Source organism: Dipteris shenzhenensis, chromosome 29 (assembly GCF_047967505.1).
Source record: "Dipteris shenzhenensis isolate YYH24624 ecotype China chromosome 29, Dip_SZ_1.0, whole genome shotgun sequence".
Classification (NCBI taxonomy): Eukaryota; Viridiplantae; Streptophyta; class Polypodiopsida; order Gleicheniales; family Dipteridaceae; genus Dipteris; species Dipteris shenzhenensis.
Window position 1 is genome coordinate 46296512 of NC_141624.1, and position 24710 is coordinate 46321221.

The 24710-nt window shown below is 49.1% G+C and overlaps 1 protein-coding gene across 3 annotated transcripts in view; it reads right to left on the reverse strand.

Moving 5' to 3' along the window:
• Nucleotides 1-24710, reverse strand: part of LAF3 (Amidohydrolase family) — a 259740-nt gene that overhangs the window by 180446 nt on the left and 54584 nt on the right. For all 3 annotated transcript variants that reach the window (XM_087400545.1, XM_087400544.1, XM_087400546.1), the window contains 2 exons: nucleotides 18261-18455; nucleotides 17874-17959 (listed from right to left, as the gene is read on the reverse strand). In XM_087400545.1, coding sequence (XP_087256671.1) covers nucleotides 17874-17959; nucleotides 18261-18455 — 281 coding nt within the window. The remainder of the gene's footprint in view (nucleotides 1-17873; nucleotides 17960-18260; nucleotides 18456-24710) is intronic.

Here is a 24710-nt window from a genome sequence, read left to right on the forward strand (position 1 = left end):
CTCTTCTGCTCTTGAGTAGTGGCTATAGCTGCACCAACAACTTGTTCTGCAGCTGCACCCTGTGCACGACCTCTTCTACCTCCTTGCTGAGGAGGGGTATTAGGTGCTATACCTGCTGGTCGGATCTCACCCCCAATCACATAATCCCATAAATTGCGAGAAATCAGGATATTGCGTACCATAAAACTCCAGAGGGAGTAGTTGGTACCATCCAACTTGTCTTCCTGTGAAAGACCACCGAACTGGAAATCATTCTGATTTTGCTGGGCCATATCTGAGAAAGAGATTTAAGCAGATACAAAACTGAATTCCCTTACTGGGAATGAAATGCACAACTCCCAAAAAACACAGCCAAGCACTGGCTGTAAATGCAACTCAGATTTCTGCACTTGCACTGTCAGAAATCTGTCCAAGCATCAAAAACTCAGAATTTGCCAAAAGTGCTGCAAAACACTTCAAGAAAGGCAGTATGAACTGAAATCTCCAAAATTTCTCTCCTAACATAAAAGCCCCAAAATAGGCCCGAAATTGCAACCGGAAAGGGGCAAATTGATCAAAAACCCCAAATGTTGCAAGAATTGCGCTCTGTCTGCAAAAGCCCCAAATTTCACTGCGAAATTGCAGTATAATTACAAAATCCTCAAATTTCTTCAAGAAATTGTACTGCAAAATCAAAAGCCCCAAATTTCGAGCTTGAAATTGCAACCAGAAAGGAGCAAAAGCACAGAAAGCCCCAAATTTTAAAATTTCAGCAGAAAGCCCCAAATTTTTGGGCTAAACCTCTGAATCTGCTTGCAATGTCTGCTTCACAAGCAACTACGAACCCGAAGATACCCAAATGACTGCAAAAGACTGCAAATGTCTGCACAAACACTACCAGATCTGCTGGTACAGTGACTGTACGACAGAGTATGGATGACCGTACTGTACGGTCGATGCAAGTTGGTGCCACACGTGGTACGGAATATTTGTACGCAGTTGTATGGAAGCAAGTACGTTTTTTGTACGCAGGAGCTGTACGGAAGCTTTGACGACAGATGTACGGAATATGGCGCAGGGCTAGTACGGCGATACAACGTACGGCGCCACACGTGCAATACGGCCTACGATCTGTACAGCCGTACGATCGACGAGACTGTAGGTGCGAGCAGGTACGACACGTACGGCAAGTACGACTATGATGCAGGGGTGCTGGTACGACGCTGCAGTGTACGAACATACGAAGCAGCCAACGACGATTTGTACGGATGCAGGTACGAACGAGCAACGCAGGTACTCTTCAGAACTATACGGAATCAGTCTGTACATATTGTACGGACGACGAACGATTGGAGCAGGAAGCTGTTGGGCTGGTGATGGAGGCGAATGTGCAGCAGGAGTTGAAGGGAGCAGGGAGCACGGAGCTCTTGAACCCGCTCTGATACCAAATGTGAGAGTTTGTGGAGAGAGAGAGAGAGAGCAAGAGAGAGTGAGCTTGAGAGCTAAAAGCTTGATAGCTTGGTTGCAATAGAAGAGTGTAAGAGAGTACAACTAAAAGAGTGAGAGATAAGGTTTTGTCCTAGTGACAAAACCTTAGTAGTCACTAACCATAGTTAGTGAACTAACTGCGGTTAGGGGGAAAACCCTCTTAAAGAGGGAAAAGTACCCCTAACTAGCTTATTAAATTACATTGGTCACTGCTGAATTATATCTATAATTCTAACACACTCACATTTGCTCCAACCACGGATCAATGGCCTCCGTGGGCGGCTAGCCAAAAGAAGTAGGATATCTTCCTCAGCCGCAAATTGGACCATAACCACGTGCAAAACCTGGAACGGACATCCCGGGGCACTCTCTAGATCACCCAATGTCGCTCCCTCGAGGGGGTCCACCTCAAAGAGTCCACCTGAAGTAGAAAAAGAAGGGCACCTTGTCCATCTTCTCGGCAAGGCTGCCCTTGGAGAGCCATAGCCACTCTCCCGGATCCTACTAGACCTCCCTTAAGGGTCAACCCTCCCACGGCTAGAGGCGCCATCTGGGGGCATCCTGCTCTGGGATACTGGGAGGGTCGATGTGCCACTCCTTCCCAAAACGTCCCACCACTCTGATCATCTACCAGTGAATCCCATCAAGACTCACATCCATCTCAGGGTCTCTCTCAGTGAGCGGATGAAGTAGGCCTCCAGGTCCTACACGGAAGAAGCTGGGGTGCGCATTGCCTCACTGCATCATCATCCTCAAGGGGACACCAGTTCGAGAAAACGGCCCCAACCAAATGTTGTCCCTCCAAACGCGAAGTCTCTCCCACCAGAACTCAGGGATGGCTAGGTCAATCTCTCTCACCCGCTGTCCTACCCCTCGCAGATGCGCTACGGTGCCAAGGCTCGCCTCTGCCTCCATGGGGTAATCTGCTCCATCATTTATCAATATGCTACTTTGACATGACCCATGACTATGCTATTAAAAGATGGAGTTGATTTCTCTTGGGATGAGGATTGTGATCATGGATTTGTACAAATCAAGAGTGCTCTGGCTTCAGAACCCATTCTACGCAATCCTGATTGGTCAAAGACTTTCTATATCAATCCTGGGTTTGGTGAGCACACTCTGGCAGGTATTCTTCTCCATCAAGGGGAGGATCGGTTCATGTATCCCGTTCGATTGCTTCTCAACAATTGCTCGAAACTGAATGACACTACTCTGAGGCAAAAGACCCGGCCAGACCACTATCCCACTATGCCCAATCAATGTGAGTTCGTTGTCCAAGCATATGCCCCTCCTGATCTCGGATCTCTGGGTGCCACATAAAGGGTTGACACTCAAACTCCTCTCTGCATCGGGGCGGAGCACAAATGAGACCTCTTGCTAGTCTCTGCCAGACCCTGTGAAGGCTCCTCATCAAGGGCGATTGGGGCTCTGGTATTCTGCGTGCCGTCCGAACCTGCCCAAAGGAAGTTCCGAACCAACCATCGGAGCTGCCCAATGCATCCTCTGTGAAAGTACTAGCAAGAGGTGATATACCAGGCCGTGGCAAGAAGGACCTGGTTTACCACTAAGGCACGACCTCCTAGGGATTGCTTGGCCAAGCTCCAGTACAGAAGCTTGCATTGAACACTCTCAAGCACCGGGGCGATCTGCTGCTTTGCTATAATGTCAATACCAACTTGGCATCCGAGGTATCTCACTGTCTGGCCTCGCAGTATCCATCTGAAGCCAAAGTCACTCCCCCATCTGTATGAGAAACCCAATCTCCGCATAGTACCCTCTAGGAAGGACCACTCCACCCTATTGTAGGCCTTCTCAAAATCCAAGAAAAGGACGGCTAGCGGCTGTGACTCCTCCTTGGACCAATCCACTGTCTTCCAGAACGTGAAGATGTTGTCCAGGATGTTGTGCTCCTGGACGAACCCCGTCTGTGTGTTGTGGAGGATGTCAGTAAGATGGGGCCATAACTGCAAGCTCAAGACCTTGGCGAGGATCTTGTATGCAGTATCAAGCAGAGTGATCGGTCTCCACTGTCGGATGTCTAACCTAACTCCCCCTTTCAAGATCAAACAAATCCACCCCCTGAGGGAGGGACCCCGTGTCAAAAATCTCCTGGAATGCTAGTCGGAAAGGGGTGAAGATAATCTCCCAGAAGTTTCAGAAGAAGGCCCGAGTCAAGCCATCCTCGCCAAGACACTTCTAGGTCGGAAGCGGGAGAGCCTTGAGGGCTTCCTAGAGCTCCTCGTCTGTGAAAGGCTCCTCCAGTCTGCTGCATAAATCATGTGAGACTACTGTCAAAACATGATCCCAAACTACCTCTCGGGCCACAATACTAGCTGGAGTCATCCTATCCGTTTGAAAGAGCTGGCTGTAAAAACCTATGGTCAGGTCTAATATCTCTTGCGGGTCAATGTGGATGATGCCCTGTGGATCTCGGAGACGCTGCAGCTGTGTGCCTACTGATCGGGGCCTAGTGGTGTGAAAAAATTGCTTCATCATCCTGTCCCCCTGCTGTACCCACCGGGCCTGGGAAGAGTGATAGGAGAACTCAGCCCGCCAAATCTCCGTGTCCTAAAGCTCCAGGCAAGCACTCTCGATCCAGCACTGCCAGATGTTCCTCTTGAGGACGGAGAGATTTCCGCGGCTGGGCAGACACCGGGTAGAGAGCCTTCCTCACTCCCTCCCTTGGACAGGGGGAAGGGGATAGCTTACACTGTTGATCCTCTTCCCTCACAAGGGATCCTTCGTACTCCGGTGTCTGGATTGCTCCACAGGAACTCGTTTTCAGCCTTGGCAGAGAGTTCAGATTTCCCAGAGGAGGAGTTTGTGCCCGCTACTTTTGGGGAGCCAGTGGTTGGATTTCCTATTGACAGGGCTTCTTCTTCAGGTGCCAGGATTCTTTCCCCTATTGACTTTCCTCCACTGGGTTCCTTCCCTCCATCCAGGAGGTCTTCCCCTGTTGAGGGGTTTGTTTCCGCCACTAGGTCGGGTAAGGTGTTCCACTCTACATCCTCCCGTCGATGAGGATTATCAGTTGGAACATACAGGGCCTAGGTGGCATCCCACATCGCCGCCGCAGACAGCTGATCCGGGATCAGCTTCATCCAGGTGTTACTGGGGGTCCCATTGATATATTATTTATTCAAGAGCACAAGCTGGATTATAGAGATTGTGCCAAGTCAGGCAAGTTGCTTTCAGGACATACTTTTTGGTCGCCTGCATTGGGCACTAGGGGAGGCACTTCTATTTCAGTTTCGCAGTCGGTTCTCCCCTTAGTTGTTGGGCACGGAGTCATTATCCCCTCTAGAGCTCAGTGGATTATTCTCTTGATTGGAGGGCGTAAGGTTGGCTTCCTCAACCTATATGCCTCCAACATTAGAGGGGAACGTGTCCTTATGTGGAAGACTTTGCTCTCCTGGGCCCCCATTGTGGATTCTTGGGTGATTGGAGGTGACTTTAACATGGTCGAGTTACCTTCAGACAAAAAAGGGGGTAGAGAAGGCGGACTTCACTCTTTGGAGAGAGCAGCTTGGGATGCCTTCCTTTTCCATTTCTGTGGCAGAGATACTTGGTGTGATGATGCCTTTCTTATTCAGCCACAGTCCCTCCTGTTCTCTTGGTTGAACAGGAGGCAACAGATGCCTATTCATGCACGCATTGACAGATTTTATGTAGATGACTGGGCACTAGACAGAGGGGGATCGGTATGCATTGCTGCGGGGGTTTCCACCTCAGACCATTTCCCTGTTGTTCTGGCTATCTCAGAGCCTCACTTGAGAGGCCGATCTGCCAGCATCAGGATCCCAGATGCCTTTTACACAGAGGAGGACCTTACAGAGGCAGCCCTATGGGTATGGTTTGCTCATGTCCAGGGAGGGCAGCCACATCCTTCACATTTAGCCGCTGCCCTCTCTGGTATTAGCGACTTTTACTGCTCAGTTGCTTCTACCAGGAGACGAGATATTCTCAGACGTGAGATTGGTGTTCGCCAGCAGTTAGCAGCTTTGCAGAGGGAAGAGCAGAAACGGCCTTCAGATGCTTGGATTCAGGAGCGCCTTGCTGCAGCGAGGGCTCACCTGCAGTTATTGCTTGATCAGAGAGCAGAGTATGCCTTTCATGCACGGGAGTCCTTCTGGATTCAGATGGGTGGTAGAGTCAATAAACACTTCTTCTCTACTCTTGGCCCTAGACATAGTAGAGAGAGTGTATCTCAGCTTATTGACTCACATGGGGTTTTACAGACAGAGCCAGATGACGTCTTACGCATAGCTTCAGATTTCTATGCCACCCTCCTTACTGCTGATCCTGAGACACACGATATAGAGGATGCTAGACAGGCTATTTGGCAGAGTATCCCAGTGTTGGTGAATCCGGATATGCATGTTCTACTTGACGCACCTTTCACCAACACAGAGTTCAGGACTGCACTTTCAGCCCTTCACAAGGGCAAGTGCCCAGGTTTAGATGGCCTCACTCCGTCTTTTTTCATTGCATTTTGGGATATGATTGGAGACTATATTACTTCAGCCATGCAGGCCATTTGGGACTCTGGCGAGATGCCTAAATCGCTTACAGAGGGCCTCATCCACCTTATCCCAAAAGGAGGTAGCAGAAATTTATTGTCCCAGTGGAGGCCTATCACACTTCTGGGGACTTGTTACAAGATTCTGGCCAAGGCTATCAGCCTCCGATTGCAGCCACTTCTCCCTGATCTTATCCACGACACTCAGACGGGATTTGTGCATGGCAGAAGTATTTTTGATAACATTTTTTCTTTCTGGGAAGCTTCAGAGTGGGCCGTGCAGAGTGGCCAGAATCTTGACATTCTACTGTTGGATTTTGAAAAAGCTTATGACAGAGTAGATTGGAGTTTTTTGGAGGGCACCCTTCTACGCTTTGGATTCACTGATGTTTGGATCAGAGGTGTTTCCTCTTTGTACAGATCCGCCCATAGCCAGGTACTTATTGGTGGGGTAAGGGGTGAGAGATTTCAGATTTCGAGATCAGTCCGTCAAGGATGCCCCCTTGCTCCTTTCCTTTTTTTATTCGTGGCCGAAGCTATGAGCATCTATGTTAGATCTCAAGCTGACATCTTTGGGCTGAGACTTCCTATCAGAAGAGAAGAGGAGCTGCTTGACAGTGAGTTGGCTGATGACATAGCGATTTATTTGGATGCCTCTCCACAGACATTGACTTCTTTCAGGACAGCATTGGATTTATTTTGCTTGGCGGCAGGGGCGCAGATAAATTGGCATAAATCCAATGGCTTTTGGATCAGTGATGAGGACACTCCAGTTTGGGGACTTGACTTAGGGTTCACTTGGGTTCAGAGGGGTGTGCCTATCAGGTATTTGGGCTGCCAGGTCGGCTTGGGTATTTCTACCACGCAGCAGTTTGCTCCCGTGTTGGAGAGCATCAGAAGGAAGCTTCTCTTTTGGAGCTCAGCCAAGCTGGATCTTGCCTCTAGAGTTGTGGTGGTCAACCAGGTCCTCTTGGCCACGGCCTGGTTTATTTGTTCATGTTGGTGCCGTTCTAGGGACTGCATCATTCAGCTCAGAAGACCGATCAGGAACTTTCTCTGGAGTGGGCTTGATGGCACAGCAGATGCCTTAGCCAGAGTGGCTTGGGAGACCTTCATCCTCCCTACATAGGATGGGGGTCTCAATATTATTGATCCAGATTTACAGTGCAGAGCCTTACTTTGCAAGATAGTGGTGCGAGGACTTATGCCAGGACAGGAACCGTGGAAGGACTTTCTTATCAGCAGCATACAAAGGTGCACACCTTCCTCAGGAGGAGACTGGATGAGCAATGTTAGATGGATTTTCACCTCAGCACACCTCAGATCACCTTCATCCCCTCTCATGGTTGCCATTCTGAAAGCTTGGGCTAGTTTCAGAAGCTCTCTTCGGAGGATTCCTCCTTCCTCCCGGGAAGAGATTGATAGGCAGCCCATCATGTGGAACGACAGTATTTTAGATGATCGTGGCAGACCACTGGGTGCCTCACTCTACATGCAGTGGGCCAGGTGGGAGAGGGGACCTGCTTCTTCTTTGGGATCTTGGAAAGCCTTCCGTAGGCTTCCAGAGGAAACCAAGTCAGGGTTGACAGGACATCTCAGAGGGAGTGCAGGGAGGATCTTGCAGATTGAGTCAGCCCTTCCAGAGGCTTGGATAGACACAGATGATATGCCTCTCACTACCTCCACTTGGGCAGGTACTTTCTCGAGAGGCGGGGTTCCACTTCAGGTCTTAGCCTTCCGAGGTGCACAAGAGGATGCTTTGGTTTTCAGTGTCCAGGATGGTGGCAGATTGCTCAGATCTACAGATGATATATTGCTTGAGTCTGCTTTTCAGCCTATCAGGGTCGTAGGCCTTTTGATGCAGAGATCAGATTCAGAGTGGTTCTTAGACCCTGACCCCCAGTTACTCTCCACCGGGTCTTGGAGACTTTGGCTCTATGGAGGAGTTCCCATCAGGTATTTACAGTGGGACCCCGGAGAGTGGGAGTGGATTGACGCGGGGCATCGAGAGAAGACCATCCCCTTCTTTCGTTACACGGTCAGTAATGCCAGGAGATTTCAGCTCAGTAGTAGAGGTTGGAGACCCTCCAGAGTTCCTCATTGGGAGACTTTTGGTATTACTGCGGATCAGCAGAGGTACTTCTGGAGGAGGCTCTGGAAATCCCACAGGAATAGAAAGATCACTATCTTCTTTTGGCTTTCTATTCATGGAGGGATTGCAGTGAACCTTTGGAGGTCCAGATTCGGAGCCGACCCTACTTGCCCTCGTTGCCTTTCTGCTTCGGAGTCTATTCAGCATTGCTTATGGGATTGCAGACAGGCGAGATTGATTTAGATGGGGATAGCCAGGATCTTCAGTCACTTTGCCCATTCCCCACTCTTTATGACTTGGGGCTCGGTGGCTTGGCTTTCTCTTACAGGACCTCAGGTTTTCTATGAGGGACTTGACTCCTCCCGGGCCATTTCGGTTCGACATCATCGGGTTGAGCTCTGCTCGTTGGATGTGATTCCACACCGTCCTTTTACAGCTGTACATGCCTCTGTGGATACTTCTTGGGAGATTATAGCGAGCATAGCAGCCTGGCATATCTTGAGATCCAGATGCACAGAGGCTATGGAGGGTACTCAGGTTCATCCCTCGCACACATTGGCTAGTATCTGGACAGACACATCTGGACAGACATCGTACACACTCTGATGGCCGTATGGACGGGTATGCAGGGGGACTCCCGTGCAGCCTCAGCCAGGAGGGCTTCTTTCTTCAGGGAATGGAAGGATTCTCCTTTCTTCTCTGAATCTACTACAGGGTTGAGATGGCACTTTCAGCCTCAGCCTTGGTTTCTTTCCACCTCACTCTGAGGGGGTTTTTTATTATCCTCATGATTTCATGATGTATTCCGCTTTGAGCTTGCTCTCGCGGGTTTTTGTTCTTACTTAATAGAAGTCTTTTTCATGGAAAAAAAAAAAAAAAAAAAAAAAGAACCTGTCGCTAAGCCACTAAGAACCTGGGTCCTACTCCCTGAGCCGCTCTATGGAGTCGAGGTCTCTCCTCAAAGCCCGCTCACGCTCCTAAAGAGTCCTCCTCCGCCTAAGGGCGTGAGCCTGTAACTCCTCATTGCTCCTCTAGATCGCATCGGCCACCCAAGAAGCCCAACCCTCACACAATGTCATCTCTGACTACTCCCAAATCCCTGCCATGACCTGCTAGATCTCCTCGCCCTGCAGGAGGTCCTTTGGAATGCGGGCCCTCTTTTGGGGAAGACCTCGACAGGGCTGATCTAAGTGAAGTACTACTGAAGAGTGGTCTAACATCGTGGTACCTACCAGAATCCCGGTAGAGCCACCTTTGTGCTGTGCCCAGTCCCCAACGTAGAAACGGTCTAGTCTCTCAACCAATCCATCGTGTCTCCTCTGTCCGAAAGAGAAGAGGAGGCTGCCAGGTATCCTACTGAAATCTAGCTCTCGAAAGAGAAGAGGCGGCTGCCAGGTATCCTGCTGAAATTTGGCTCTTGCCACGGGTCTCTGCTACTAATCATGAAAATGAATTGCTCCCAGGTACTAAGCTCTACTGCTAGCATCTCAGAGTCTTCCCCAAACTCCAGGTTGTTGAAGTCCCCTCCAACAATCCAGGAGTCTACATCCGGAAGACACTCCGATAGCCTCCTCCAAAACACCGGACGGTGTTGTCTGCATGTTGGGGCATGCACGTTTAGGATTCCAATCCTGGACTCTCCCGTCCTAACTCCCATCCAAACTGCCCGTCCTGGGATAAGCTCGCCCTGATCGTAGACCTCTGGAGCCAAAGTCTATGAGACCGAGATGCAGACCACTCCGCTCCGTCCTACTGCAAGGGACCACCCTCGGACCTCTCTCTGGAAGAAGGTGGTGTTGCCATTTGATGTCTGCTGCTGAGAACATATGCTCCTGAATCAAAAGGATGTCCATTGTCCACCCTACCACTGCCCTTGGTCCAGTTCCCGTGCTCCCATCCATTCGTCCATCATGCGTGAAATCTAATCTCCCATAATAGCATCAAACACCTCTGGGGTCACTTCTCCAACCCTGTGGAGGCAAACTGGAAACTCGAAACGGGGTGTGTCTGAGAGCCCACTGCGCTGATCAAACCCCCCTACCATGGCTGCAGAATCATTAGCATTACCTCCAGCAATAAAGGATAAGAGCCCAAGAGCTCTAGATAATTCCAGGGTCCCAACCTCTACAAGTCCCGCGGCAAGGGACGCCAGGGCTGGAGGTTGCGAGCTACTATCCGGGAGGACGAGCCCCTCTGGCTCCCTCCCCGACTGGACCTGATGCTGCAATGAGGGAGCAGAAGGGGACGTCATCTTACCCTTGCCTGCTAGCAGGAGTGTTGAAGCTAGGGAGGGGAGGGAGGTTGAGGAACCTGCTACGAAGATGGAGAGGGGGAACGGCGGGGGAGGGACGAGGTGGGGGGACGGAGGGAAGGGGGCGGGTGGTGCGAGTGATCATTGCAGGAGGAGCGAGAAGGGGGGGAGGGGGCGGGGGGAATCCAGGGGGGGTGGAGTGGAGGGGAAGAGGAGGAGGGATATGTGCCAAATTCAAATTGCTATTTGCTGATTGAATTTTCTAAAAGGGTTGCACTTTGGTTGCAAGAAAGGGTGCCATTTTTCCATTGTAGGCTTCCCTTTTGCATCTTCTAAGAGTGGGTGCAATACAAGCATGTCCATTTTGCATCTGCACCTACAAGGACTTGAGGGTCTTCAAATCACCAGCTAGATGCCATTCAACTTGAAACGTTCCATGCCCATCCACTATTAATGTTTGCCTTGCCTCTTGTCTTTGAATAATCGACGGGATGCCGGTTCTCTCCAAAACCCGAGAGGAGAGGGCGGAAGGGAAGGCAAGGAAGGCGACAGGGGGTAGAGGGGACGAGAAGGTGGAAGAAGTGGTGGGGCAGCGGAAGAGAAGGAGGGAGCAGAGGAGAAGGCGGAGGAGAGAAAGGGAAGGAGAGGAGGAGGAAGGAGAGAAGAAGAGGAGGGAGTGGAGGAGATAGCGAAGGAGGGAGAGGAGGCGCAGGAAGAGAGACGGCAAGGGAAGGAGGAGGGAGCAGAAGGGGCCGGCGAGGCGGAGGGGGGAGATGATGGGGGGAGGCGAGATGGCAGGGGGCGCAGCTGACGGAAGGTGAGGCAGATGGGCGGAGTGCGGGGGGGAGGTGAAGGGGTGGGGCAGTGGAGGAGCGGGGCAACCAGGGAGTAGGTCCATGGACGGAGGGGGAGCTCGCCTATGTATCCAACTTAAGGCCTCCTTCATAGAGGCACGCAGGAGTGAATATTGAACAGCATCAGCCCCTCAATGCATATGCTTTCAGGCCAAGCATTCTTTTTTTTTGCAAAAAGAGACTTCTATTAAGTATTAAAGAAAACCGTTAGAGCAAGCTCCATACGGGATACACCATGCAATGCATGAAAAGCTCAAGAGCCAAAAAGAAAGGATTGAAGCTGTTAGTGCCATCTCAATCTGGTAGAAACCTCCGAGAAAAAGGGAGAACCCCTCCAAACTCGAAGAATACAGTCCTCCTAGAAGAGGCTGCCCGTGAAGGGCCCTACATGCTAGCCCATATGGCTATCAAAGTGTGGACCGTGTCACTCCAAATACCCCTGAACAGCTGTGATGGGTGTATCTAGGTGCCATCCAAGGCCTCTGTGCATCTGGCTCTCCAAATGTGCCAAGAGGAAATGCTAGCCAAAATCTCCCAAGAGGTGTCCACTGAAGCATGCGAAGCTCTGAAGGGAGGAAGTGGTCCATCCTGAAGAGAGTAGGGCTCTATCACCTACCAACGGATCGAGAGTGCCCAAGAAGAAGACTCATCCTCATAAAACACCTAGGGCCCAGTAAGGGATAACCATGCGACCGAGCCCCAAGTCATGAAGAAAGGGGAAGTATGAAAAATGCTGAGTATCCAAGCAACCCCTTTCCAAACAGTCCTCGCCTGACTGCAGTCCCAAAGGCAATGTCGCACTGACTCCTCTGCAGAATGACAGCGAGGGCAAGTGGGATCAGCCCCAAATTGTGATCTCCACAGGTTCACTGCAACCCCTCCATGAATAGAAAGCCAAAAGAAAAGAGTGATCTTTCTATTTCTGAGGGATTTCCAGAGCCTCCTCCAGAAATTCCTACGTAAACCTGCGGTGATGAAGAAGCTGTCCCAATGGGGGGCTCTGGACGCGGAATCCAACCCCTACTGCTCAGCTGAAATCTCCTGGCATTACCAACCGTGAAACGAAAGAAGCAAATCCCCCTCTCTCAGTGCCCATGATCTATCCACTCCCACTCTCCTGCAAGCACCTGATAGGTGCACCTCCATATAATCACAACCTCTAGGATCCCAGGGCCAAGAGCAGAGGGTCGGGGTCTAAGTACCACTACAAGCCCGCTCCATGGTCCAAAAAACCAGCAATCCTGACAGGCTGAAAGGCAACCTCTAGAAGAATATCATATGTGGATCTAGAGAGTATACCTCCAACCCCAACGTCAAAGACCAGTGCATCTTCCCCGAGACCTCGAAGAGCGATCACCTGTAGAGGAACTGCTGTCCTCGAAAAAGCTCCCATCCAAGTGGTGGAAGTAATAGGCATCTCAACTGTCCATTCCACCGGGATGGCTGCATCTCTCTACTGAACCCTACGTGCTACCCCTCTGAGATAACTCATGAACTGTAGTCTCTGATCCTCACGTAGCCTGATAAAAGCCTTCCAAGTGCCTACTGTGTAGGCGGGACCTCTCTCCCATCTAGACCACTGCATGTAATGGGAAGTGCCTAGTGGTCTGCCATGCTCATCAAGTATAATATCATTCCAAATGATCGGCTACCTATCAATCTCTTCAAGGGTAGAGGGCGGAACCCTTCGAAGAGTGTTCCTGAAGCTCCCCCAAGCTTTCAGGATGGCAGCCATGAGAGGAGAGGTAGGAGATCTGAGAGAGGCGGAAATAAAAATCCAGCGAGGGCTGTCCACCCAATCATCTCCCAAGGTAGGTGTGCAAGCCTGAATGCGTCCAAAAAAGAAATCCTTCCCAGGTTCCTGCCCACGCATGAGTCCCCTCACCACCACCTTACAAAGCAATGCCGTGCACTGCAAGTCCGGGTCAATGATATTAAGGCCCCCTTCACATGTAGGGAGAATAATGGTCTCCCAGGCCACCCTCGCTACAACATCTGCCGTGCCATCAAGTCCACTCCATAAAAAATTCCTGACTGGTCTAATGAGCTGAGTGATGCAATCCCTAGACCGGCACCAGCAAGAACACACAAACCAGGCGGTGGCCAAAAGAACCTGGTTCACTACCACAACTCTAGATGCAAGGTCGAGTTTGGCTGACCTCCAAAAAATGAGCTGTTTCCTTATACCCAATCCTACCTGGCATGCTAAATATCTGACAGGAACACCCCTCTGAATCCAGAAAAAGCCAATGTCAACTCCCCAGCTTGGAGTCTCCTCATCACTGATCCAAAAGCCAATGGATTTATGCCAGTTAATGTGTGCCCCTGCAGTTGAGCAAAAGATATCCAAGGCTGTTCGGAAAGAATCAAGTGACTGCGAAGAGGCCTCAATAAAATAGCAGTGTCATCAGCCAACTCACAGTCAAGAAGCTCCTGCTCCTATCTCAAGGGCAATCTCAGCCCATAAAGCTCAGCCTGAGATCTAAGGAAGATACTCATAGCTTCTGCCACAGAAGGGGGCTAAAGGGCACCCCTGACGAACTGATCTGGAAATCTGGAACTTGTCACCCCTTACCCCTCCAATCAAAACCTGGCTGTGGGCTGATCTGTAAAGGGAGGCCACCCCTCTAATCCATGCATCTGAAAATCCAAATCGGAGGAGAGTGCCGTCAAGAAAACCCCAATCTACTCTGTCATAGGCTTTTTCAAAGTCCAAGAGTAGAACTGCCAACCTCTGCCCGCTCTACATAGCCCACTCTGTGGCTTCCCAAAAGGAAAAGATATTATCAAATATGCTCCTACCATGCACAAAGCCTATCTGAGCATCATGGATGAGGTCTGGAAGAAGGGGCTGCAATCGGATGCTGATCGCCTTGGCAAGGGTTTTAAAATTCATGTTTCCACCTTTCGGGATAACGTGTATCAGTCCCTCGGTCAGTGAGTCAGGCATCTCACCCGAGTCCCAAATGCCCTGCAGGGCTAAAGTAATATGATCACCTATCATATCCCAAAAGGTTGCAAAAAAAGATGGAGTAAGACCATCGGAACCAGGGCACTTGCCCTTATGAAGGACGGAGAGAGCAGTCCTAAACTCTGTGTTGGTAGCGTGCATCAAGTGAGCATATCATCTCTGGTGTGACCAACACACGTAAACTCTGCCAAATTTCATCTCTAGCCACATCTATGGCCTGTGTGTCAGGATCTGCAGAAAGAAGGGGGGCATAGAAAGCTGTCGCTAAGTGCATGACGGTATCCGAATGAGACTGCAAAACGCCGTCAAAGCCAATAAGCTGCCTGACACTCTCTCTATTATGTCTGGGACCAAGTGTAGAGAAAAAGTATTTATTGACTCTCCCTCCCATCTATATCCAAAAGGACTCCCGTGCATGGAAGGCAAACTCTGCTCTCTGATCAAACAATGTCTGCAAGTGAGCCCTTGCCGCAGCAGGGCGCTCCTGTATCCAAGCATTTGATGGTCGTCTCTGCTCCTTCCTCTACAAGGCTGCCAACTGCTGGTGGATACCAATGTCCCGCCTGAGTACCTCACCTCGCGGAGCACTAGTGACAGAGTGATAAAAGTCACTGATAATGGCAAGTGCTATGGCCACATGTGAAGGACCGGCCACCCCCCCTGCATGTGAACCTAGATCTCCAAGACTGCCTCTGTGAGAGTCTCATCTGTGTATAAGGCATCAGGGATCCTGATACTGTGAGACTGTCCTCTCAGATGGGGCTCTGAGATAGACAAAACTACCAGAAAATGGTTGGAAGTGGAAACACTAGGTGCAATGCAAACTATCCCCCCTCTATCAAGAGCCCAGTCAACCACATAGAATCTGTCAATCCGAGCATGGATAGGCATCTGCACCCTACGGTTCGACCACGAAAACAAAAGTGACTGAGACTGAATATGAAATGCATCATCTAACTAAACATCTCTGCGACTGAACCTGAACAAGAAGGCATCCCAAGCTGCTCTCTCGAGGGAATGAATACCACCTTCTCTGCCCCCTTGCTTATCGGATGGTGTCTCAACCATATTGAAGTCACCTCCAATAATCCTGCAATGTCAGCCCACGAGTGCAACTCTTTCCAAAATAGAACACGGTCCCCTCTGTTGTTCGGAGCGTAGAGGTTGAGGAAACCAACCTTACGTCCGTCAATGAAAAGTAAAATCCACTGGGCCCAGGAGGGGGTGATGGTACCATGTCCAATGACCAGAGGGAGAATGGAATCTAGAACTAATATGCATGTACCTCCTCTGGTTCCCAAGGCAGGAAGCCAAAAAGTCCGGCCTGAAAGCAACTTACCTGACTTGGAGCAATCTCGACATCGAGTTTGTGTTCCTGAAGAAAAAGAATGTTTAAGGAACCACATGAAACACTGTGGATGGAGCGGATTCGTGATCAGCTATCTGTGACGGCGAGAAGGGATGCCGCCCAATCCCTGTATATTCCAACTGGCTATCCTCATCGGCGGGAGGAAGCGGATTGGAATATACCTTACCGGACCTGGTGGCGGGAAAAGAATCCTCCACCGGAGCTGACCTTCTGCCATACACACGAGATCCAAGGGGAGGAAAGTCCACAGGTGAGAGAGAGAAAGATCTCTCTATAGGGATGCCGATAACTGGCTCTTCGAAAGTGAAAGGTATAAAATCATCATCTGGGAGGTCAGAGAGGTCCTCCAGAGCAGAAAAGGAGTTCCGCTGAGCCAATCCTAGGGAGGGGGTCCGAAGGATTCCTACCGAAGCAGGGAGAGAATGTAAGACCCCCTTCCCTCTATCCACGGAAGGAGGCACCTGTACTGTGTCCTGATCAAGAAGTGCTGCGGACGAGGTGCCAACAACCTGGGCTACTGAGGGAGGTACAGCCTGATCCTGGGGTGGAGTAGAAGAAGGCTCCTGAATACTAGGCTCCAAGGCGTTAGCCTCCCGAGGCTCCAAGGGGCTAGCCTCTGAAGCGGTGGAGGTATGATGTGAAGTAGAGGGCCTAACCGCGACCGGATCCCACCGTGGGCCAAAGGTAGCGCGGGGTGCAAGAGGGACTCGAGTAGCCCTAGGAGGGGGGGGAGCCCGTGTGTGAGGCGGTGCCTGTGGAGTGGTAGGTCCTGATCCTGCTCTCTATCATAAGCTAGTATGAGCTGGTTGCTTTCTGGGCCTCTTTTTCTTTGGCGAAGTGCCCCGAGGATCTGCAAATCCTGCACTGGTCTTGCCGACCTGCAACCTTAAATCTCTGGCGGAAGAAAGACCCATCGGGTCGCTGAAGCATGATGTGGTCATCTGAAATATTAGGGTCCTAGACAATGACCCTAACCGTGGGTACCCCATCCATCCTGACCGCCTCAGCAGCCAAAGAGGGCTCGCTAGGAAGAGAGGGGATCTCCGCTACCACACCAAACCTCTCGCCAATAACTGAAAGAAGCTAGTGATAAACTGAGGGGAGACCAGGGAACCTAATGAAAATAGAAACTCCCTGCTTGTCCTTTTCAACTGGGTCAAAGCAGCCCAGTTGAAAGGGAAACCAAAAAATCCTCCTGCGGCCTAGAAATAGGAACTCGGCCTGTAGTAAGTCTCTCGTGACATCCGGGGAATCTAGGCACACCTGAAAGAAACCTCGTCCCAACAAACGAACATCCTTATGGTGGGGGGCGAGTTTCTGGGGAAGCGCCGCAAGCATCCAATCTCTAGCCTGTGATCTAGAGGGGTGTGAACCAAAGATGCATGCGAAGAGAGTCGTGGAACACTCATGCTCCAAGTCCTTTTGCAACTGCTGCAGCTCGTCTTTTGAAAACGCGGCCGGTGTGTACGGTAACGGATTGACTGAATGGATGCCCATTCATTAATCGAGGTGGGGAAGGCCGACTCAAACACGCAAAAAAAAACTCCGTCCTCTTTCCTTATGCCCAGGAGACCCCCAAAAAAACGGGGGTACACCTGAAGGGAGAGGGTGAAGGAAGGAGGGAGAGAGGAGAGAGAGCAAGTTAGAAGAAGTAGGGGATAGGCTGAAGGAGGAGGGAGGTTGAAGAAGGGGGGAGCTGGAAGGGAAGAGAGGGAGGGCAGCAAGGGAGAGAAGGGAAAGGGACAGCAGGGGAGTGAAGAGGAGAGAGGGAGGGGAGGAGAGAAGTAGGGGGGGAGAGGAGGAGAGGGAAGGGGGGGGGGGGCAGGTGCAAGCAGCAGCAGTGTGGGGGGGGGGGGCGCGGGGGCGCGCGGGAGCAGCAGCGGGGGGGGGGCAGCGTAGGCAGCAGCGCGGGGGGGGTAGCGCAGCAGCAGCATGGGGAGGGGCGTAGCACAGCAGCAGCGTGCGCGGGGGGGGGGAGAGCACAGCAGCAGCGTGGGAGGGGGTAGCGCAGCAGCATGGGAAGGGGAGGGGAGGAGAGGGGAGGGGAAGGGGCAGCAGGTAGGGAGGGAGGGGGGGAGGAGGCAGCAAGGAGGGGAGTCGAGGGGAGGGCAGCAGGAGGAGCGGGGAGCAGCAACAGCTCGAAGCGGGATGAGCATGGGGCCAAGCTCTTCACTTGGAAACAAAAGTTATTTCTATGCATTAAATAATGTGACATGGGAATACAAACCAAAATGAATGTTGAATTTAGGAAAAGCCATGTTTATCTTCTCAAATACAAGGATAGTAAAATCCACATCATATGCGTGTGGAATTCTAAAATACGATATTGAGCTGAAATTTTTCTTACACTGACGCGAGAGCCTGTCTCAAGAGGGAAGTACACAGATACTCGCAAAAGCATATAACCCATTCGATCTGCCCATTTGTAAACTTCTGGAAAAGAGAACCCATAATTCCATATTACACTTCTCAAATTTAAAAAGTGAGGACTAATCTGATCAGCACACTTAACAAAATTCTCTGTTGGATTAGACTATGAAGATTTCACATATCTGCGAAAATGTATACCTTCATAAGACAAGAATATATGGATCCTGCATATAGCTGAGAATCTATAGCTTCATAAGATAAAAGAGTACAAGGCTAGAATAGCAGAGAAAATAGATTGATTTTGCAATGCATTGGCATTCAGATTTGTAGTATGAATTAACCAAACAAGTTTAATTTTACCTACCATGAAAATCACTCCAGACCCTTGTTGTTCCAGTCCCTGGAAAGAACCGTCCAAAATCAACAACAGCTGTAACTCCCCGAGATAAAGCATGCTTGCTTGCTCTAGAAAGAGCATCTCTTCTCTCTTGTAAAGAAGGCTCAGGAATACAATCAATGACAAGCTTCATTGCAGAATCGATTAGAACACCAGTCAGTCCTGTGACAAAAGCATTGACAAAGTAGCAATTAGAGTTTACCATCAATAATCTATCCATTTAAACAGGACAATCGTCAATGACAAGGTCAGACATCACTATGAGAAACAATTGATGGAGTTTTTAAAAAAGTGGATTGTCAGTAACATGAATAATTGCAATAAAGGAAGGAGACTGTTTCTAATTTGATTGGAAGTGCAAGTTAGACATCCTGCCTGAGTCCTGAACAGACTTTTGAAAGGACCTGCAGCACATCAAATACATCTCATCGTGAAGAGTATACACAGGAATTAAGCCAGACACCCCTCTCTGTCTCATCCCCTTGCAGCTTTCTCACCTCCTCTTGTGTTTTTTTCATCTGCCTTCTTGCTTCCTCCACTATCAGCCTTGTATTTCCCCTACCAGGCCAAGTTCTTCTGTTGAACCCGCCCTGCTATCCCTCCTGCAACCATCAGCCCCATCTTCACGTTCTATTTGATTTTTCTCATGGCCCTGGAGCAGGAGCCCAGATTTTCTTGGTGGAGCTATTACTTTGACCTTGTTTAGTGAAGCAAGGGAGCTGAAAGCTGAACGTACTTGCAGTTTAACAGAGGGGGACCTCTACCTTCACATGCTCGGCCAATCTCTACCATAAGGTACAAACTCAGTGAATCCTTGGTGTCAACTGGAGACCCAGGTACAAACTCAGTGAATCCTTGCAATTGCTCCATCAACTTTTAGATTCAAGCCAAATGCTTCAGGACCAAGGCTCAATTTTCTCTAGCTATTTTACCAAAAGTTCTGATAGTCATCCCGAGGACATTGCAGAGTGCTGTTGGGACTCCTATCTTCAGATGCTCTGCCAGTGTCTAACAAAGCCTTCACTTCACGAGGGTAAGGGTTACCAATTCGTGATTACTTTACATGAGTCCATTATCATCGACAGATTCAACCGACATCTGATTTGCCAAACAGAAGCTTACCGTTAGTGATCCATCAGCAAAGGCATCTGTCACTCGCCACACCATGACCATCGACCAGATCCAGTCCCTCTTTGACAGCATTTTACTGCCAAAACAACAAGAAATCATGTCCTGCCTGTCTAGAGATTTTGGCCCAGGGGCAAATCTTCATCACAGTCAGCAATCTTACAGGCAGAGACCACAGAGAACTGTGGTCATGAGAGGTCATTGGATCAGCATCCAACTCCTCCAGTTCTGGATCACTAGGGACTCCAGTTAATAGGAGGCGGCAGCCAGCCTTCAGTCCCAGATTCACATCAACCTTCCATTTTCAGTGCACATTCTGCAAATCGTCCGAATCCACCACCTCCTTATCTGCCGACATCCCAAGATGAAGAAATGCTAGGCCTTCCCTTCTCCAGGGTGGCTTGTTGTGTCATTCCGGCTCATGATTACCTTGTGAGACCTCTAGATTCATCGGTTTGGGCACACCCTACATTTTAGCCCTCCTTGCTAATTTCCTCCGATAGACAAACTAACCATTTCCTTCTCTCTCAAAGGTTCCTTTTTCCTTGCCTTACGCCTTCCGTCAGCCTCTCCGTCACTCAAAGCCCTATCTTGGAGCCATGGCATTATATGAGAGAGTTATGGGCAGACTGTACACAATGCAGTGCTTGTCAGGGGAGGTGAGTAGCACCTTTGGGGTGAAGCAAGGGTGCCCCTTATCATCGAGCTTCTTCGGACTCTACATTGGTTGGATTCTCTCATAAAAACACTGGGTGGGCAGGGATCGATGTTGGCAGAGACGGTCATACTATCCTATTGTATGATGATTATGTAGTCTGTATCTCAAATGTACCACTAGGCCTACAAAGTCACTCGACACTTTTGCAAGCCTTTTGTAACAACGGTTCAATCTTGGGAAGACCAAGATTATGATCTTTAACACAACTGTCTGACGTGGGGAGTCCGACTCTTTCGCAGGTTTAAGTCGCGGTCAAAGGCCGCTGTGCAACTACCACATGCATCTTTGTACTATTGTGGTGCAACCATGTGTCTTCTTATTGATGTGGTGCATTGGCACTACATAGTGCAACTGATGAATACAATTAGAAAGGAAAAGATGAATGTAAATTCTTGCAAACTCCTATAAACTCAAGCAATGCAGGAAGTAAGACAAGAACACAGATAACACTTGCTATCCTGTTACAGAATCCACCAAGACATAGCGAAGATTCACTCTCCAAAGCTCCTTAGTACAAGGTTCTCGGCATCCCTCCTCTCACACACTCCCCCAGTTTCTCCCCCAGTATGAATGATCATCCCCTATCCTAGTCTTCTTTACATCCCTTGTGGTTCTCTCCCTTGTCTTCTTTACATCCCTTATACTAGTCTTCTTTACATCGGTTGTTATTCTCTCACTTCTTCTATTGGTCCTGAATACATTTTCCAAGCCTTATTGGTGACTTTCATCCTTATTGCGCTCCATTGATGACTATCGCATCTCCTCAGAACACCGCTGATGCATCCAAACATCCACATCTCATCAATGAGCGGGTTGTGGACCAATGTGGTCTTTGAGTGATATTCTAGCCTCTTCTCATAACTGCTCCATATGGCCCCATGTGCAACTCCATACTAGTGCCGAGATGGCTCCAGTTGGTTTTGGAACTAGTGGGCTCCATGGTCACTCCATGACTCCCAAGGCCAACTTCCTAATCTCTCATGGTAACGCTCGTCTTTGTGTGGGCAATGGTGGCAATCATCTTCGTAGGCATCGATGATGGTCGACTTCGTGACCCTTGATGACAATGTCATCTTTACGCTTGAACTTCTCATGTGTAACGGCTTCCTCATTAACCATCCTAGCGAATGGGAAAATAGGTACACTATGGTGATCCAATCCGAGTTGCTCTCTGGTTCTTTTGCTTCCCTTACTTTTTTAAAAGTTAACTTTAATGGACATACAAAACAAATCCAACCACTGAATGAAATAAAATATAGCATATTTCTTTAGCAACCATGAAAGTTAATCCCAATTTGTACTGGAAAAAAATACACATGGAGAATGTTCTCTACCAGTGCGCCGCCTTGAACAAGAATGTCACAGTTTTTGGGCAACCTTGTGCCAAAACACCACATAGGCCTTTGATTTGTGCGTGGCACTTTGTCTTTGGGGGGCTGCCCTTTTTGGGGACCTATACGTTGTTGGATCTCCTTCCAACATGACCTATCCACCAACGAAAAATCTTGTTACCATACAAGTGGAACAATGCTATGTGGCACAATCTGAGTTGCTGGCCCACATGTGCATTGGAAGAATGCCATGAGTCAAGAAATGGATTGTCAAGAATCACACTTCGGACCTTGTGGACCTTCCACCTAGAAAAATGTGGTAGGATGCAAGTGGGTGTACAAGAAGAAATGCAAGGCACATAGATCCATGGACAAGTGCAAGGCAAGCCTTCACAAAGACTTTTTCACTAGTTACAAAGCCTATTAAGTATTTTCATCATAGCACATTGCATGTTAAATCATCCTTTTTGAATAGCGATTTGGATGAGGAATTTCACATGGATTAGCCACGTGGCTTTCTGTAGAAGGGGCAAGAGCAAAAAGTTTGCAAGTCAATTTAGGGCTTAAGCAAGCACCCACATTGTAGCACACAAAGATAGATGACTTCTTCAAATAGTTTGACATGGAAAAGGCCAATTCACACCCCAATCTCTTGGTGGTATAGAATAATGACAGCTTGATACTTATAATTCTCTATGTGGATGCTCTTATCATTACAAGCAATGACGATACACTCATAGCGAAACTCAAAATGGCACTATGCAAAGACTTTGAAAAGACAAAATTTAGGGCAACCAAATTACTTGTTGGGCATAGATGTATGGCAGCACACAAATGCCATGTTGCAAGTTAAACAAAGTATGCCAAAGGCTTGCTGGAAAAACTTACCATGCAAGACAACAAACCAATTTTCAACTCCCATGGAAACAGGATTGAAATTGGACACTGATGTGGATGAGTCAGATGTGGATGCCACATTGTACAGGCAGCTAGCAGGCATCTTGATTTATATCATGACTACTAGGCTTGACATCTCTCATGTCGTTAGCTATGTCAATCAGTAAGCCAGCCATTGGCGGGCAGCCAAAATGATCCATAGGTGCATTAAAGGTACTATGCATTTTGGGGCATTTTATGGGCAGTCCAAGACGCTACAGCTGCAAGGATTTCACATTAGTGATTGGGTAGAGTATGTGTTTTCAACCCATTGTCTATAATAGGAGCACAAACTTGATGACAAGGATCGCACACAGTCATGTAAGTTGCTCTCTCGTTTCACTTTTTGGTCTGCTACACTTGGCCCCATAGGATGAACATGGATTTCAGTTTCAGCCACTATTCTCACTCTTCTGAATGGCCTTATTGTTCCATCTAGAGCACAGTGAATTATCCTTTTCATAGACAGGGTTAAGATTGGTTTCCTTAGTATCTATGCTCCCCACAATAGGGGGGAACGGATTGAGTTTCTTCTTGGGCCCCTACAACTGATTATTGGATCATTGGAGGTGACTACAACATCATAGAGTTGCCTAGAGATAAAAGAGAGGGAAGGGAAGGTGACATTCACTCTCTTGAGAGAGCTTCGTGGAATGCCCTGATTTTTCAGTTTAGAGACAGAGATTGTTGGATACATTATGCCTTTATGCCTTGGCACCATCGCTCCTGCTTCAATAGGAGAAATTCAAGGCCCATCCATGCAAGGATTAAATCATGATCTCACTTGATGCACCTTTCACCACTACAGAATACACAGCTGCATTATCTGGCTTATATAAGGCCCAAGGGTAAATGACTTGGTTCGGATGGGTTGACCCCCTGCTACTTAATGCCTTTTGGGAGGACATTGGTGATCATGTTACTTACTCTTTAGAGCATATAAGATTATGGATTTATGCCTTCTTCATTTACTCAGGGTCATAGTTGCAATGAAACGCGTTTTTTATTTTTTGAAACGTTGCGAAACGTTTGGAAATAAAAAACGTGTTTTTTGGCCCTATCTTGTGTCAAAACAATCGAGGCAGGTGTCGCATCAAGCTCAATGTTTGTATTGAGTCGTCGTGGAAGTCCAAAAGCGGTACCTGACGTGTGCTCGTCCTTGCCTTAAAGTCCCCAACAAGGAGTACTTCTCCGCGGCTCGAGAGATCCCAAATGTCTAGAAGGAGAGCCACATATGGGGACGTATCGCCCTCCTCACGTGTATCCCTAGCGAAGTGAGATGTCTCAGGTAGAAGTAGTGCGTGATTATTCTAACATCATGGCACCCTTGACCAACATATTGAAAGGTCGTGGACGCAGATCTACCTTGCAGATTTCTTGGAATGATGCATTGAACAAGGCTTTTGAGACCTTGAAGCAAACTATCAAGGAAGCCCCTGTTCTTGCATTGCTCGATCCTACCTGGCCTTATGTTTTAGACGCCGATGCGAGTGACTTTGCGATTGGGGCAGCTTTATTCCAAGAGGGCAGACTTGTAGCTTTTGAAAGCAAAAAACTGCTATGAATAGATCACAGCCCCTTGTGCGTCAGATCCGGACCCACATGAATCTAGAGTGTGCATCCCTCCTCTCGATTGAGATGACCCCAATGAGAGAAGATATGTATAGGACCACCATTCCTCCACGTCCTTGTACTCAGCCTGTCTCCCTCGACAAGACCCATTCCCTCTTAGAGCAGGATCACAGAGTTCTTCCGGTCAGACCGCACGCACCCTACAGTCAATGATAGCAGACGCAGCAGAGACCCAGAGCCTGAGGCATGCCACACTCGACAGCAGACAGACATGCAGATCACACTGAGCGACCTCCCATCCATGTTCAGGCTTTTCGGCCCACAGGGGTTACTATAGCTCTGGTCAGCAGGAGCAGAGTCATTGCCAGGAGACCGAGACGGGCGGCACCCACAGATAGCCGCTAGCGCTCCCTCACTGGCTACATATTAGTATTCCCTTGACACACATATACTTATGTAAGGCCACTTGCATGGACCAATGCTAGCCAGCCTTGATGGTGGTTGACCCGAGTATGAGGATGAGGATGATGATGATGATGATGTCACTACTTAGCACTTAGCATTCAGCATGGGTGTTGATGCTCATTTAGTAGCTCCACCCTTTCCGCTTGATTTGTATCAGTTTTCTATCAGTCTCATAGACCCATCGATCTTCCGAAGACTTTAATAAGCTTTCTTTCTTTCTTTCTTTCCAGGAGCCACATTTGGCTAGCAGGCTTGGAAAGTAAGCAA